At 40.9% G+C, this 18,504-nt stretch overlaps 1 protein-coding gene across 13 annotated transcripts in view; it reads right to left on the bottom strand.

Annotated features, from left to right (window-relative positions):
• Window positions 1-18,504, bottom strand: part of GTF2I (general transcription factor IIi) — a 132,192-nt gene that overhangs the window by 79,200 nt on the left and 34,488 nt on the right. For all 13 annotated transcript variants that reach the window (XM_066382427.1, XM_066382429.1, XM_066382428.1 and 10 more), the window contains 5 exons: window positions 13,831-13,934; window positions 7,492-7,630; window positions 5,749-5,883; window positions 2,961-3,144; window positions 2,754-2,782 (listed from right to left, as the gene is read on the bottom strand). In XM_066382427.1, coding sequence (XP_066238524.1) covers window positions 2,754-2,782; window positions 2,961-3,144; window positions 5,749-5,883; window positions 7,492-7,630; window positions 13,831-13,934 — 591 coding nt within the window. The remainder of the gene's footprint in view (window positions 1-2,753; window positions 2,783-2,960; window positions 3,145-5,748; window positions 5,884-7,491; window positions 7,631-13,830; window positions 13,935-18,504) is intronic.

Below are 18,504 nucleotides of genomic sequence, written 5' to 3'. Positions count from 1 at the left end.
TGCGGAGGACCCGGGTTCGATTCCCGGCCAGGGCACACAGGAGAAGCGCCCATTTGCTTCTCCACCCCTCCGCCGCACTTTCCTCTCTGTCTCTCTCTTCCCCTCCCACAGCCAAGGCTCCATTGGAGCAAAGATGGCCCAGGCGCGCTGGGGATGGCTCTGTGGCCTCTGCCCCAGGCGCTAGAGTGGCTCTGGTCGCAATATGGCGACGCCCAGGATGGGCAGAGCATCGCCCCCTGGTGGGCAGAGCGTCGCCCCATGGTGGGCGTGCCGGGTGGATCCCGGTCGGGCGCATGCGGGAGTCTGTCTGACTGTCTCTCCCCGTTTCCAGCTTCAGAAAAATGAAAAATGAAAAAAAAAAAAAAAAAAAAAAAAGGATACATATCACATAATTCATTTATATAACATTCACGAAATAACAGATGGTTGATAAAAATATTCTAAAATTAGATTGTAACAATGGCTGTAAAACTGGATTTTTTTTAGGTGAGATCAAAAGAGATTCCTGCATGTGCCCTAACTAGGACCCACCTGGCAACCTCCATTTGAGCCAATGCTCAATCAACTGAGCTATCCTCCTGACCCGCCACTTGGACCAACTCAGCCATCCTCAGCACCCGGGGCCTACGCTCAAACCAACTGAGCCACTGGCTGCAAGAGAGGAGGAGAGAGAGAATGGGGAAAGGGAAGGGAAGAGAAGGAGATGGTCACTTCTCATGTGTGCCCTGACTGGGGTTCAAACTCAGGACGTCCACACACCAGGCCAATGCTCTACCCACTGAAGAAACTGGCCAGGGCCAAAACTGTTTTTAAATATTTTAATTGTATGTTTTTCAAAAATCAGTAAATTATATACACTAAAAATTATGGTATATCAAGTGTATGTAAATAAAGCTTCTAAAAAATTAATCTTTTCATTATGGTGAGAACAAAATAAAGGTTATTTAAAACAAAACAAAATATGTTTGGGTATGTATACATTATTATCCTTTCATACTTTCACTGGTTAAGAGGCTGCCAATGAAAATGGTCATTTACTTTCAAAAGCCTCAAATAGCCTGACCAGGTGGTGGCACAGTGGATAGAGCGTCGGACTGGGATGCTGAGGACCCAGGTTCGAGACCCTGAAGTCGCCAGCTTGAGCATGGGCTCATCTGGTTTGAGCAAAAGCTCACCAGCTTGGACCCAAAGTCGCTGGCTCAAGCAAGGGGTTACTCCATCTGCTGAAGGCCCCCCGGTCAAGGCACATATGAGAAAGCAATCAATGAACAACTAAGGTGTCATAATGTGCAACGAAAAACTAATGATTGATGCTCTCATCTCTCCATTCCTGTCTGTCTGTCCCTGTCTATCCCTCTCTCTGACTCTCTGTCTCTGAAAAATAAAATAAAATTTAAAAAAATTAAAAAAAAAAGTCTCAAATAAACCTGACTCCAAAGAGTACCAGTCTTCTTACCTTCAAATGGAATGGCTCTACTTCCCAAAAGAAAACCTGTTGAACTCATTTGTTCAAGGGCCGAAATTTCCTCTCCCTCATGAAAGCCTTCCTGAGCTATAAAAGAATCCTTTCTCCAACAAATTTCCACAGTACTTTCTCTAACCATTCTTGCAGTGTACACCTTATCTTCTTAGTATGGTGACTATATGAACTTTCTTCCATTAGACTACCAGCACTTAAAAGCTTTAATGCTTATACAGAGTTGTGTAGCCTTCCTCACCCAATCTTGTACCTAATAATTCCATGCCTGTTCAATAAACATTAGGTAAATCATACTCAGAATCCTAAGAAATGAGGGCAAAGCTAGTATATAATCTTACATATTACAAAGATAAAACCTTGACTACATATCATAAAGCAAGTAGCAGTGGCCCTGGCCGATGGCTCAGTGGATAGAGTGTTGGCCTACCGTATGGATGTTCTGGGTTCAATTTCCAGTCAGGGCAAACAGGAGAAGCAACCATCTGCTTCTCCTCCTCATCCCTCCTCTCCCCTTCTTCCCTCCCACAGCCAGTGGCTCAATTGGTTAAACCAGGGGTAGTCAATCTTTCTATACCTACCTCCCACTTTTGTATCTCTGTTAGTAGTAAAATTTTCTAACTGCCCACTGGTTCCACAGTAATGGTAATTTATAAAGCAGAGTTACCGCAATTTAAAGCATATAATAATAATTCCTTACCAAGTACTTTATGTCAAATTTTCCCTAAGTTTGGCAGAATAAATCTTTTAAAACAACTTACTATAGTTAAATCTATCTTTTTATTTATACTTTGGTTGCTCCACTACAGCCCACCATGAAAGCTGGAACGCCCACTAGTGGGTGGTAGGGACCAGGTTGACTACCCCTGGGTTAAACCATGGCCCTGAGCACTGAGGATAGTTCTGTTGGAGCACATTGGCCTCAGGCACTGAAAATACTCAGTACTCAAGCAGTGGCCCCAGACAAAGTTTGCCAACTGGATCCTGGTCAGGGCACATGCAGAAGTCTGCCTATCTCCCCTCCTCTAACCTTAACAAAAAAAAACAAAAAACAAACAAAAAAAAAAGGCAGGAGCAGAACTAAACACAAATCTACTTTTTCAGTTTAAAGAATGCTCATTGGTTTATATATTTATATAAATATAATACCTCATTCCAAAATGTCTTACATCATATTCTCAAAGAAAGTAAAAGAAAAATCATTATAATGTATTAAATTTGGCAAAACAGGCTTAGGCACCAATCCAGCTATCATGTAAGCAATGCAACCACTTACCTGGGTGTTTCTTTGGCTCTAGGAAAGGTCTGCATTAAAACAAAACAAAACAAAAAACTGTGTATGAATACATAAACCAAAATTACTATAAAGCACAAATTTAAATGACTTCTATAGTAAGCATGAATTTTTAAAATATATTCAATAAGCTGAATATTCAGTTTTACATGCATAAACTGTTGGTGGACAAGGCAGAAAAGTACTTACCTCTTAATGATAAATGAAATCCCTGCTTTGTTCTCCAAAATCCATTTCAGTGTTGCAAGATCATAGTTCTCAGGGTGTTTAAAGGCAACTCCTTCTGGAAGCCCCTGCACTACCACAGCTGACTGATCTCGTAGCATCTTCTCATATGGAACAGGTACCACTGTTGATTTTCCTAAAGCTTTCCCTGAGGGTGAAGGGTAGTGGTAAGGTGAGATGGATAGAGGATAAACATCATTAAATGTTAAGACCGAAAATCTAAACTATAGTCTATCATGGCTCAATAAATGGCATTCATGCTATCTTGTAATATCTGATTTCAAAACTACTTTAAAATACTATAGGGTGGCCCTGGCCTATTGGTTCAGTGGATAGAGCATCAGCTCAGCATGCAGACATACTGGGTTTGATCCCCAGTCAGGGCACACATGAGAAGTGACCATCTGTTTCTCTTTCCCTCCCTCAACCCCTTCTCTTCCCCCCCGCCTCCCCCTAGCAGCTAGTGGCTCAACTGGTTCAAGCTTTGGACCCAGATGCTGAGATAGCCTAGTTCTTCCGAGCATTGGCCGAAGACAATGCTATGCATGTCAGGGGTTGCTGGGTAGCTCCCTGTCAGGGCACACACAGGAGTCTGTGTATCTCCCCTACTCTGACTTAAAAAAAAAAAAACAATAAACTATAGGGCCCTATTCCCACGTTAGCAGAAATGCTAAAGCTGAAATGAATCCAAAGGACCAAAAAGTACATAAAATATTTATATAAAACTTAAACAAGCCTGACCAGGAGGTGGCGGGGTAAACAGAGAGTCGGCCTGAGATGCAGAGGACTCAGGTTCGAAACCCCGAGGTTGCCGGCTTATGCCGGCTCATCTGACTTGAGTGGGAGCTCACCAGCTTGAAGGCAGGGTCACTGCTTGAGCATAAGATCAGAGACATGGCTCCATGGTCACTGGCTTGAGCCCAAAAGAAGCTGGCTTGAGCAAGGGGTCACTGGCTCAACTGGAGCCCCTCCCCCATCAAGGCACATATGAGAAAGCAATCAATAAAAAACTAAAGTGCTGCAACAAAGAATTGATGTTTTAATCACTCTCCCTTCCTGTCTTTCTCTCTCTCTGTCTCTGCCTCTCTTGCTAAAAAAAACAAACAAAAACCTACACAAAAGGACAGAAACAACGGCTGATTTCTTGCACTATTCTCTTTCTTCACAGTGGTCCCACTCTGGTATAATACAATCTTTCCAAATACAATTCAGCCTCAGAACATGAAATCCTGACAAATCCAATTGTTAATGTAAAATAGGCAAATTTTGGTTAATAATGTAATTTAAAACTTATTAGATGAACTCAACCTACATTTACAAATGACTGTATTTTGTCAGGTTATCAGTATGTACAAGGCAGTGAGCCCACAGATGCTAGAAACTCCATTTTCTAGAGGTAAGTTTTACATACAACTTCACAGTGTAACCTGTATCTTTCCCTTTTGACCATTTTTTTCTCCTAAAAAAATCTTTGGCCTGACTGGTGGTGGCACAACGGATAACAGTGTTGGCCTGGGACACTTAGGTTCTAGGTTCAAAACCCCGAGGTCATCAGCTTAAGCATAAGCTCATCTGGATTGAGCACAGGCTCATCAGTTTGAGCGCGAGGTTGCTGGTCTGAGTGGAAGGATCATCGATATGATCCCATGGTCACTGGCTTAAGCAAGGGGTCACTGCCTCAGCCGGAGCCCCCCAGTCAAGGCACATATGAGAAGCAAGCAATGAACAACTAAAGTGACACAACTGTGAGTTGATGTTTCTCATCTCTCTCCCTTACTTTATGTCTCTGTCTCTCTCTTTCTCACAAAATGTCTTACCCTAGGAGGTGGTGCAGTAGGATAAAGTATCCTCGTAGTACCTAGATTCTCAACTCGATTCCAAGGGTACTAGCTCAACTTCAAGGTCACTGGTTGAAGCCATGGTCAGGAAACAATCAACTGGCACACAAAGTGGAACAACGAGTTGATGCTTCTCTTCCCCCCCTTCCCTCAAATCAATGGAAAAATAAAAAAGTAATTCTCTTTGGATTATTACTATGTACTAATGCAGATTCTCTGGTGGGGACAGTGACAGTAAAGAGCTATGCACGTGTGAAGTCAAGGGAATATATGTGAAATCTCTGTACTTGACTTTTAAATTTGCCATGAATCTATAATTGCTCTTAAAAAACAAACACAAACAAAAAGCCCCTAGCTCTAATAGCTATATTTGTTTTTAGGTTCCTTCAAACTACAAATAGAAAATAAGGTTGTTCCTAGAGTTACCTCAATATTTATAAATTCATTCAATTTGTACAAGTATGTTATATAATGTTAAATCTACCTTCTAGAAAGTTCAATTATATAATGTATCTTTTAAAAAATTCAAGTGTGTCCCCGGCCAGTTGGCTGAGTGGTAGAGTGTCAACCTGGTGTGTGGATGGCCTGGGTTTAATTCCCAGTCAGGGCACACAGGAGAAGTGACCATCTGCTTCTCCACTCTCCCCCTTCTGTCTCTGTCTCATGTCCCACAGCCATGGCTCCATTGGTTTGAGTGAGTTGGCCCTGGGTGCTAAGGGTGGCTCTGTTGAGTCTCCACCTCAGGCGCTAAAAAGAGCTCAGTTGCAGAGCAACGACCCTAGATGGACAGAGCATCACCAGTAGGGGAGCTTGCCAGGTGGATCCTAGTTGGGGCGCATGCGGGAGTCTGTCTTTGTTTCCCTTCCTCTCACTTAAAAAAACAAAGAAAAGAAAATTCAAGTGTATAACCTTACCATAGCAAAAGCAGAAGTAGTCTTCAACTGTTTTTCTGAGTGTTTCAATCTCTACAGCATCTACACTCATGCGATTTGTCTGGGTTGTAGATTTCATTTTATGCATCTCTGCAGCCTTTTCTTCCTCTTCAACACCTGTAAAATAATTAATGATACACAAAGGCCTATATCTGTTATCGTAAAACCCGGCTTTTAGTAAGAATATTTATTTCTATATTCCAACGTTTATATGTATTATATTAAGATTAAAAGGAAGGGAGAAACTTTAAAAATAAAATGCTAGAAGACATAAATGACTTGAATGAAAATAATAAAAAATGATGATCATCGCTGAAATAAGTGTAGCTATAACTAAAAATCCTACAAATTGCCCTGGCCAGATGGCTCAGCTGGTTAGAGCATTGTCCCAAAGCACAAAAGTTCCCAGTTTGATTTCCGGTCAGGGTACATACAAGAACAGATTGATGTTCCTGTCTTTCTCTCTCTCTCTCTCTAAAATCAATAAAATAGGTCCTGGCTGATTGGCTCAGTGGTAGAGCGTCAGCCTGGTGTGTGGATGTCCCAGGTTTGATTACCAGTCAGGGCACAAAGAAGAAGTGACAATCTGCTTCTCCACCCCTCCTCCTTCTCTCACTTTCTCTTTCTCTCTCTCTTTCTCTCTCTCTCTCTCCCCCTTTCAGCCAGTGGCTCAACTGGTTTAAATGTTTTGACCAGGGCGCTGATGATAGCTCAATTGATTCATGCATCGGCCCAAGAAGAGGGTTGCCGTGTAGATCCCGATTGGGGTTTATGCCAGAGTCTGTCTCTATATCTCCCCTCCTCTCACTTGGAAAAAAAAAAACATTGGGGGATCTTAAAGACATATATATTATATGCTGACATACCCAACCTTATTGTTCTCTGTGTTTAAAAACTGCTGTATTACAGAATTAATGTAAAATCTATGGATAGTGTTAAGTTAAACAGAGGTACAAAACTGTCATACTGTGAAAGGCCACAGGTATTAATAACCTAGAGCAGTGGTCGGCAAACTCATTAGTCAACAGAGTAACGACTGAAATTTCTTTAGAGAGCCAAATTTTTAAAACTATATAGGTAGGTACATTGTTATTAACTTAATTAGGGTACTCCTAAGCTGGCATTTGCTCCCGCACTCAAGGGGCCAAAGAGCCGTATGTGGCTAGCGAGCCACGGTTTGCTGACCACTGACCTAGAGTGAAATTCACTACTGAACTCATTCCAGTGTCATGTAAGTTCACCAACTGGATAAATGCCCAATTGGAGAATTACCAAACTCAGTGAAGACTCAGACAAGTTGATTCCACTGGGGAATGGGGGAGACCTGTTTAACTCTGCATCATGCTTAGAAAAAATTAATACACAAAGAAAGACTGATTATAACACATCTATTATCTATCAAGAAAAGAACAGTTTATCTGAATAATAACTTTCAATCAGTTCAAAATTTACGTTCTCGTTAATGTGTTTCATCAATTCAAAGTAATAACAATCAAGGAGCTGAGTAGTACAATAAACATTTACCACTTTCTTAAACTCTTTAGTATTTACCCTTCTATACACGATGCCAGTGATTCATTTTGAGCATTTTGAAATGTCTCCATGAACATTTTAGAAAGTGTTTTTTGGTATAAATCTCATTCTGCTTTAGAATACAACATGTGTTAATGCACAAATATTTAGGTTTAATATTTATGAAATGTAAAACATAAAAATATAACTCACAATATTTCACAAAATCTTTCTGAAAATCCTTTCTAGTATTGACAAAAGCACGTCCTCTCTCAGTTCCAACGACAAATACATCTGTTTCATACACCGCAATGCAGGCCACTTCTGCCTTGGACTTGGCCAGTTCTTTACACTGAAGTAGAAACAAAGAAGAGTTATATATACAGATATAAGCTGAAAGCATTGTGCCCTGGCAGCCAGCTGAGTTGGTTAAGAGTGTCCTCCCAAAACAACAAGGTTGTGGGTTTGATCCCAGTCAGGGCACACACAGGAAGCAACCACAGAATGCACAACTGAGTGGAACAACAAATGCTTTCTATCCCCCTCCCCTCTCTTTCCCTTCTTCTCTATGTCTCTAGGGAAAAAAAAAGTCAATGAACAAATTTTTTTTAAATAAATAAAAGCATTGTTTGTGCTGGATGAATAAAAAAACCCTTATCACTTAAACTTTCTTAATACATAACTGGAAACAGATAAAGTTTCCACTTTCTGGCCTGAAGTTTTATATATATATATATATATATATATATATATAATCCCATTTTATTTATTAAGGTACCTCTCTTTTTGAATAGTTTTTAACCTTTATTTTAAACAGAAGAAAACATATAATTCATTAAAAAAAAGCAGAGATCTCTTGTAATCTGTTATAGGTCAAATTTCCAAGAAACAGACTCAGATATGCAATCAGGCTTACTGGAGAGTACTCTTCCATAACAACACTGTGTGAAGTGTGAGAGGAGCCAGATTTGGCAGACAGAACTGATGTACCTGCATCAAGAGAACTCTGGAGCTGAAATGGACCTTCCCAAAGAAGAGGACAGATTTTGGGTAAAGGATCCTCTAACATACAGTAGCTGGGGTGATTAGTACTATCAGTCCTAAAGAGAGGTCTGGAAGCCATAGCACAATATCCATTACATAATCCACCCCTAGAAGTATCCCTATAACTAGACACAACTAGAATCACATTTAGACGTATGTACTTTTACTAAGCATTTCCTGTGAAATTAAATACTTTTTAAAATCTTAACTGAGTATATAACATAACATTCTAATTTATGGATATACAATAATTCATTTCATGCTAGCCTTATTAAAAATGTTGAAGATTCCAATTATCACTCCAAAAAATAACACTGAAATAATAATCTGGGAACAAAATATTTATAAATAAATGTATACCACAAATGACTTTCTCAGAAGGGAGTCAGACACAGAAAACTTTATTAAATACTTTTAAGGTTCTCAAAACCTACTAAAAATTATAAAGCAAGGCTCTTTCAGTTCATACCTTTTCGTACTTCTAGAAGAGCTAATTCACAATCTCTTACCTCGCAAATATTATTGTGCAATTTTTCCAGAAACATTTTAAAAGGGTACTTAGTGTAGCCAATAATCCACTAATTGGTATTAAAAATGAAAGAGTCCAGGCCCTGGCCGTATGGCTCAGCAGTAGAGTATCAACCCAGCGTGTGAGTGTTCCAGGTTTGATTCCTGGTCAGGGCACACAGGAGACCATCTGCTTATCCACTCCTCCCACTCCCCCCTCTCTCTCTCTCTCTCTCTATATATATGTATATGTATATAGATATAGATAGATAGATATCTCTATCTCTCCCCTTCCTGCAGCCATGCCTCAATTGATTTGAGCGTTGACCCCAGGTGTGGAAGATGGCTCTGTGGAGCCTCCACCTCAGGCGCTAAAAATAGCTCGGTTGTGGCCCTGGCCGGTTGGCTCAGCGGTAGAGCATCGGCCTGGCGTGCGGGGACCCGGGTTCGATTCCCGGCCAGGGCACATAGGAGAAGCGCCCATTTGCTTCTCCACCCCCCACTCCTTCCTCTCTGTCTCTCTCTTCCCCTCCCGCAGCCAAGGCTCCATTGGAGCAAAGATGGCCCGGGCGCTGGGGATGGCTCCTTGGCCTCTGCCCCAGGCGCTAGAGTGGCTCTGGTCGCGGCAGAGCATCGCCCTTGGTGGGCGTGCCGGGTGGATCCCGGTAGGGTGCATGCGGGAGTCTGTCAGACTGTCTCTCCCCGTTTCCAGCTTCAGAAAAATACAAAAAAAAAAAAAATAGCTCGGTTGTGAGCATGGCTCCGTATCAGCAGAGCACTGGTCCCATATGGGGGGTTGCTGGGTGGATCCTGGTCAGGTTGAATGCAGGAATCTGTCAATCTCCCCTCCTCTTGAAAAGAAAAGAAAGAAAAAGAGAGAAAAAACAAGAGAAAGAGAGCAAGAGAGATGAAAGAGAAAAAGAAATGAAAGAGTATTGTACCTTAGATATTTTTCTGTAAATTAGCATATACTTTGCTCATTTTCCCATTGTGTTAGCAGTGTTTCCCCACAGATGCATAGAAATACCTCAGTGACTTTAAGCATAAAAAGCTGCTTACAGAAATATGTATACAAGTACGTATTTTTTGTGGGGTTTTTTAAAACATTTATTTTTTTATTTTTTTAATTTATTCATTTTAGAAAGGAGAGAGAGAGGGAGAGGAGAGAGAGAGACAGAGCGAGAGAAGGGGGGAGGAGCAGGAAGCATCAACTCCCATATGTGCCTTGACCAGGCAAGCCCAGGGTTTCGAACCTGCAACCTCAGCATTTCCAGGTCGACGCTTTATCCACTGTGCCACCACAGATCAGGCTATTTTTTGTGGTTTTTTAATTTGTTTTTCTAGAACTATATTTTATTTTAACTCACCTAGAATTTAACTTGGCACATGATAAAGACTTAAAATTGCCTGTTTGCCAAAGAGTCTATTTTCTCATTTGTTGAATACTACAGCTTTCCTCCATTTGCTTTTTTTAAATTTTTCATTTTAGAGAGAAGGCAGGGGGAGGGGAGGAGCAAGAAGCATCAACTCTCATATGTGCCTGGACTAGGCAAGCCCAGAGTTTCAAACCTGCAACCTCAGCATTCCAGGTCGATGCTTTATCCACTGCTACACCAGGTTCCTTCATTTGTTTTTGAATTGTATAATAACCACTCTCTAATTCCCTAAATGGAAATTACTTGTATACTATTACTTTAAAACAGGCGTCCCCAAACTACGGCCCGCAGGCGCATGCAGCCCCCTGAGGCCATTTATCCGGCCCCCCACCGCACTTCCAGAAGGGCCACTTCTTTCATTGGTGGTCAGTGAGAGGAGCACTGTATGTGGCGGCCCTCCAACGGTCTGAGGGACAGTGAACTGGCCCTCTGTGTAAAAAGTTTGGGGACCCCTGCAACATTATTATGAGCCTGACCAGGCAGTGGCACAGTGCATAGAGCGTCGGACTGGGATGTGGAGGACCCAGGTTCGAGACCCCGAGGTCACCAGCTTGAGCGTGGGCTCATCTGGTTTGAGTGAGGCTCACCAGCTTGCACCCAAGGTCACTGGCTTGAGCAAGGGGTTACTTGGTCTGCTGTAGCCCCACAGTCAAGGCACGTATGAGAAAGCAATCAATGAACAACTAAGGTGTCGCAATGAAAAACTGATGATTGATGCTTCTCATCTCTCTCCGTTCCTGTCTGTCTGTCCCTGTCTATCCCTCTCTCTGACTCTCTGTCTCTGTAAAAAATAAAAATTAAAAAAAATTATTATGAATAAATAATGTATCTACTGCAATGATCAGAAATCTTTTGAATTATATAATAAAGCCACAGAGAACTTTTGACCTAGAGATGAGCCAAAAGCTGTTCCCAGCAGAAAGAATCATGCTGGACTATAATTGTTACACTGCATTTTTTTTTTTTTTTTGTGACAGAGGCAGAGAGAGAGACAGATAGAGACAGACAGACAGGGAGAGGGATGACAAGCATCAATTCTCCACTGTGGCTCCTTAGCCTCCTTAGATGATCATTGATTGCTTTCTCTATGTGCCTTGACTACAGGAGAGCAAGTGATCCCTTGCTCAAGCCAGTGACTTTGGGACTTCAAGCCAGCAACCTTTGGGCTCAAGCCAGCAACCTCAGGTTTCGAACCTGGGTCCTCCGCATCCCAGTCGATGCTCTATGCACTGCACCAGTGCCTGGTCAGGCAAGAGAGTGCATTCTTATTGTGCTATCCACTCTCTTAATTGGAGAACCCTGTCACCAAAGGCAATATGTATAAACAACAAAGCAAGGTCATGTACTATACAAGGAATAGGTCAAAGAAACCTATATGCCAAGGGAAGAATGAAATCAACCCATATGTCTATAATTATATTTCATAACATATAACTACGAACGTGAGGAGCAATACTCCTGCTGGTTGGAGAGGAATAAATAAAAGCTAAGGATAATAAACTGACTGTCAAAGATGAAAAAATTACAAAGACACTCTAGGGAAGATAACAGGCCCTATGTTACCCTGTTATACTATGTAGAGATCAGCAGGAAATAAAGTATTTTAGTATCAACAGAGTAGGGTTTAACCTCTAAATTAACATTTAACATTAAAGCACACATTTTGGCTGGTTTTATGATCACAAGGCAGCAATAAGTGACTTTAAATAGCCACTATCCATTCTAAAATTTCTTTAAGGATAATTTTTTTAAATTCTTAAATAGTTGCTTGACCTGTGGTGGCGCAGTGGAGAGAACACTGACCTGGGACACTGAGGTCCCAGGTTTAAAACCCTGAAGTTGTCAGCTTGCACATGGGCTTTTCGGGCTTGAGCGCTGGGTCGTCAACTTGAGCTTAGATCACAGACATGATCCCATGTTCACTGGCATGAAGTGCAAGGTCGCCAAGCAAGGGGTCACTGGGCTTGAGCGCTGGGTCGTCAACTTGAGCTTAGATCACAGACATGATCCCATGTTCACTGGCATGAAGTGCAAGGTCGCCGAGCAAGGGGTCACTGGCTTGACTTGAGCACCCCCCCCCCCCAGTCAAGGCAATCAATGAGCAACTGAAGTGCCACAACTACAAATTGATGCTTCTCATTTCTTTAACTTCCTCTCTCAAAAAAAAAAAAAAAAAAAAGAGCCTGACCAGGTGGTGGCGCAGTGGATAGAGTGTCGGATTGGGATGCAGAAGGACCCAGGTTCGAGACCCCGAGGTCGCCAGCTTGAGCGCGGGCTCATCTGGCTTGAGCAAAGAGCTCACCAGCTTGGACCCAAGGTCGCTGGCTCCAGCAGGGGGTTACTCGGTCTGCTGAAGGCCCACGGTCAAGGCACATGTGAGAAAGCAATCAATGAACAACTAAGAAGTCGCAACGCACAACGAGAAACTGATGATTGATGCTTCTCATCTCTCTCCGTTCCTGTCTGTCTGTCCCTGTCTATCTCTGCCTCTGTAAAAAAAAAAAAGAAAGAAAGAAAGAAAAAGGAAAAGAATTGCCCTAATAGGAAAACAAGAAATCTACAAACTTTGTCATACTAAGACCTGTGAGGTTAAACTCTAATACTAGTCAACACAACAAAAGAAAACACACAGCTTCTTCATACTTTAGAACATTTCCTTTCAATGTATTAAAAAAAAACCTAAATCTGATACTTTATAAAACATTTTTATTATTGACTGATTTTAGAGAGAGAGAGAGGAAGGGGGAAGGAGGAAGGAAGAGAGAGGGAGAAAGGAAGAGTTAGAGGGGAAGAGGGAGAAAAAGTTAGAAGGGGAGAGAATGAGAGGGGGAGAGGCAGAGAGAGAAAGAGAATCCCACTGCTGTTCCACTGGCTGTGCACCCACTGGGTGCTTCCTATACGCGCTCTGACCAGGGACTGAACCCACAGCCTTGTTGTTCTGGGATAACACTCTAACCAACTGAGCTAACCAGCCAAGGCTGAGTTATGAGCTCAAAATCTAGATTTCTAGCTACATATCCATAGAAACATGATAAGCAAATTGTATTACTAATATTTTGCTATAATTATGTATGATATGGTTCTTTTGAAAATAAAGAGCTAACACACTACATATTTAGTATCAGGTGGCAGAGTTAGTACAATTGTGAATGTGTAGCACAAAAAAACAAAGGATATAAAATAGTGACTATGATCCTATGGACCAAAATTCTGGTAATGTTCTTTATACAGATACAATAAAACACCAGCATCACACTATACGAACGCATTCTGAGAAAATTCAAATACTATATTACAAATAATTCAAAGTCAATTTTTGCAAAAATAAAGGACTGCCTAAGATATTTGTAGGTAAAAAGGGTAAGTTAAGAATATTCTGAAACACAGTAATAAAATCTGATTTGAAAAGCTTAAATCCATAACTACTAATCAAGAAAAAAACAACCCTCCTCTTACTAATAAACTAAAAAACTATTATATGTTTTACAAGAATAAATTAATCTCACCCAGAAGACCAACCCCTTCCAACCATAGAACATTTAATAGAACTGCAACGTCATCTCACCATGGACTCAAGAGCAGACATGAGAAACGTCACCACCATCCTGCTCTCTGAAGACTCTTCATCTTCAACTGGCAGGGCAGACGTTGCTACTTGGGCCATGACCCCTATGCAAGAAAAGTTAAAAGAAAATAAGTGGCAGAAATCCAGTGTCCTGCTAGACATAAGGTTATAGAAGTGAGGTCCTCCACAGACTGCTTTAATTTACACTATAAAAATCAAGACTTATTTCCCATAACGACTATCCTATAAGAGCATCTATCCTATAACTTTCCATCAAGTTTTCTTTCCATAAAATTAGGTCAGCATTATCCCCCAAAATAAAATTCCAAAACCAGTTAAAATTTCTCCCAAGTAAAGGAAAGAAATAATAAACTTCACTACTTAGCTCTATTAAAATTCAACATAGGGGTCCTGGCTGGTTGGCTCAGTAGTAGAGCGTCGGCCCCACGTGAGGAAGTCCCAGGTTTGATTCCAGGTCAGGGCACACAGGAGACATGCCCATCTGCTTCTCCACGCTTCCTCCCTCTCCTGCAGCCAAGGCTCCATTGGAGCAAAGTTGGCCCTGAGCACTGAGGGTAGCTCCATGGCCTCGCCTCAGGTGCTAGAATGACTGCCCGCAACTAAGCAATGCCCCAGATGGGCAGAGCATCGCACCCTGGTGGGCATGCCGGTGGATCCCAGTGGGCGCATGCGGGAGTCTGTCTGCCTGCCTCCCCACTTCTAACTTCAAAAAAATCCAAAAAAAAAGTTCAACATTGGAAAGGGATGCAAAATTCCCTTTCTCCCATACACACAATGACTATAAAAAATAAGAGGGTAAAGTAGACTGAGGGTGGGTGAAGATATTTTCTCCTTTTTCGCTAAAAAGGAAATAGGTTGCTGGACAAATGCCATCTAAGATTCCTTTATAATACAGGATATTATTCCCTTTAGAAAACATTTTCTGATACTTTAATATCAGCAAAAAGCCTCAAAGCTGAATTCCAAGCACATATAAACATTGAACAGTAAGTGCTGGCAAGGATGTAGAAATACTGAAACCCTGTGCATTGCTATTAGAAATGTAAAATGGTATAACCACTGTAGAAAACCATTTAGCAGTTTCTAGAAAAAGTAAACAGAATTAGCATGATGGAGAAATCCCACTTCTGGGTGTACACCCAAAATAACTGAAAACAGGGATTTGAACACATACTTGTTACACCCATGTTCACAGCAACATTATTCACAACAACCAAAAGATGGAAACAAATGTCCATTGTCAGATAAACAAAATGTGATATATACATAAAATGAAATATAATTCAACCTTAACGAGAAATAAAGTTCTGATACATGCTATGACATAGATGAACCGTGAAAATATTACTCTACAAAAAATAAAAAGGTAAAAAATATTAATTTAAGCAAAATACGTTAGACACAAAAGGACAAATATTGCATGATTATACTCACATGAGACACCTGTAACAGTTAAATTCATAGAGACAGAAAGTATAATGGTAGTCGCCAAGGACTAAGGGGAGGAAGTAATGGGGAGTTATTGTTTAATGCATACAGAGTTTTAATTTAGGATGACGAAAAACTTCTGAAGATTGTGGTGATGGTTGCACAACGAGATTGCACTTAATGTCAGAAAACTATATATTTTATCAAAATTAAAAAGCAAAAATATACTGCATAAAGACACTCTAAGGCAAAATCTGAAGCAATTTTTTTTTAATTCTCATACTAAAAAAATTGTTTTTTCATCAATGGTATGCTAAATTAGGTGCCTGTGGAAAGTTAGCTCTTTCAATTTAATTGTATTAATTCTAGTCTTCACAAGAGATCAAATAATCAAACAATATGAAAGGATGACTAAAAAATAAAGACTGGAAGTATAAATGAATGGGAATTCCAAAAAACACATTTATGTATATACTGTAATTAATTTACTAAATACCTGGGTATCTCTTAACTAAAGCCCCAACATTCCAAAGAACACACAGAGCTGTTAACATGAAAATCATTTTGGCTAAAATGTACCTAAATGTTTTCCCTATTACTAAACAGGATGACCTATTTCTTTATTACTAAAAACTGTGATCCAGCCCTGGCCACAGAGCTCAGTTGGTTGGAGCACTATCCTGAAGCACAGAGGTTGCCCGTTCACTCCCCAGTGAAGGCACATACAGGAGCAGATAGATGTTCCTGTCTCTTTCTCTCTCCCTTCCTCTCTTGCTAAAATCAATAAATAAAAAATTTAAAAACCAAAAAACTGTGATCTCCCATCTGTTACCACATGAATTAACTGCTAGACTAGATTTACGCATCAACAGTAATAAAATACACATACTGAGTAGAAGCTGATCACAAAAAATGGTAATAGAAACAATTCACTTATATTCATACAACTATAAACAATTAAGAGGCAATTTTGTTTCCCTAAACAAGATCTCTATCTTGAACACAGAATCAGGAAAAGCATCAAGCAAGAGTGATTCTTTTTCTTTTTTGAGAGAGAGAGAAAACAAGAGAGAGAAGAGATGAGAAGCATCACTTTGTAGCTGCTTTACAACAGTTGTTCATTGACTGCTTCTCATATGTGCCTTGAAGCGGGGGGGGGGGGGGGGGGGGGGGGACACCTACGGAGGGACTTGAATCCCAGCCAGTGACCTTTGGACTCAAGGCAGCAACCTTTGGATCTTGTCGATCCCCAGCTCAAGCTGGTGACCTCAGGGATTTCTGAACCAGAGACCTCAGCATCCCAGGTTGATGTTCTATCCACTGCACTTCCAGTAGTCAAGCAGAAAAATTCTTTTCCATTAGATAAATAAGTTTAAATAAATTTATATTAAAATGTGGTTCAGTCAAAATGGACAACAAAGTCACATTATTATTTTAAGGAAGGGAGATAAGAAGCATCAATTCTTCATTGCACACCTTAGTTGTTCATTGATTGCTTTCTCATATGTGCCTTGATGGGGGGTGCCCCCTGAGCCAATGACCCCTTGCTCAAGGCAGCGACCTTGGGCTACAAGCCAGTGACCTTTGAGCTCAAGCCAGCAACCATGGGATCATACCTATGATCCCACGCTCAAGCCCACAACCCGCAGTCAAGCTGGTGAGCCCACGCTCAAGCTGGGAACCTCAGGGTTTCAAAACTGGGTCCTCAGTGTCCCAGGCTGACACTATCCACTGTGCCACTGTCTGGTCAGGTCAAAAGCATATTATTTTTCAATAATCTGAATGTTCACTTAGAATATACTATCAAAATTTCTGAAAGTTCTTATTTCTTAATAATCTCTTCCTTTCATTCTCCAGCAAAAGAAAAAGGAAATGTGTTTACTTTACAAAAACAATCACTTGTCAAGGTCATATAGCCACTATCAGAGACAGAATGTAACACTAGGATAATTTTCTGCCTATTGTGATTTCCACTTCTCACCTTAAATTGCTATAAATCTGGTATGTCATTCTCACTCAATGTTAAGAAGTAGGAGACAGATGCCACACCAAAACCCCAAATTGCCAGAGGCATTGAGAGGTCCTATTTCACTAGCAGAACTTTTCAGGAGGCATTTTCAAAGGGAAGAACCTTGAAGGTGACCAAGTCCACCCATGTTTAATGGGAAACAACACATTTTGCTTGGGGTTTTCTGCTCTCTAGAAATGGGTGAATGTGGATACAAGAGAAATTTATAGAACTGTCCTTTGTCAGTCATAAGACATCATTTCCCTCTAGTCAAGTCAAAACTATTCATAGAACATTTTCCCTGCACCCATCATTCAGTGACTGCTGCCTCTCTCTTCTTCCTTTCCCACAAGGAAACTGCCTCACAGTGGCATTAACACTGAACACGAGAGGACATACCAGGCCAGTGATGTAAGCTTATGGAGCATGAGGCACAAAGCACTGGTCCTCACAGAACCAGCAGCCAAGAAAGCCCGCTTGCCAGACCACTAACAAAATCTGTAACCCCAGTGGGCTGCACCCAGGCTCTTCACTTATTAACAGAAAGCAGACATTAAGTCAACCACTATGAAGGTTCCTGACCTTTTATGAACCCCCTCATTTTAAATTAAGGGTTGGATAGCCCTGGCCAGGTAGCTTGGTTGGTTACAGTAACATCTACTATGCCAAAGTTTTGAGTTTGATACCCGGTCTGGGCATACACAAAAATCAACCATTAAATGTATAACTAAGTGGAAAAATAAATCAATGTTTTTCCCTCTCTCCCTCTAAAGATCAATAAATTAAAACACTCTTTCAAAGTCTGATAGACAAAAAATAAATCAACATCTATTGAATATACCTATCAGATATGTTTATAAACACTAAATTCACCAGTCTCACCAACATTTTGAAATCTATGACCGTATCATTATGAATAACTCATTACTATTGAAATGGTTGAATTTCTTCTTATTATTTGTTTAATGTTTATTTATCATATTCACTTGAGAGCAAGAAAGAGGAAAGGAGAGGGAGTGAGAGAGGAACACTGATCTGTTCCAGTATGTTCTCTGACCAGGGATGGAACCAGCAACCCGAGCTTCAGGAGGATGTTCTAACCAGCTGAACCATCCAGCCAGGGCAGAATTTCTTTCCTTACTAAAGAAACACTTTTTAGCTCTTTACATCTTTACATCTCCGGCTGTGAGGAACTGCCGCCACATCTGTCCCTCTGC

This window comes from Saccopteryx leptura, chromosome 4, assembly GCF_036850995.1.
Source record: "Saccopteryx leptura isolate mSacLep1 chromosome 4, mSacLep1_pri_phased_curated, whole genome shotgun sequence".
Lineage (NCBI taxonomy): Eukaryota > Metazoa > Chordata > Mammalia > Chiroptera > Emballonuridae > Saccopteryx > Saccopteryx leptura.
The sequence above is the reverse complement of the archived record's forward strand: the minus strand, read 5'-3'. Positions and strand labels throughout refer to the sequence as shown.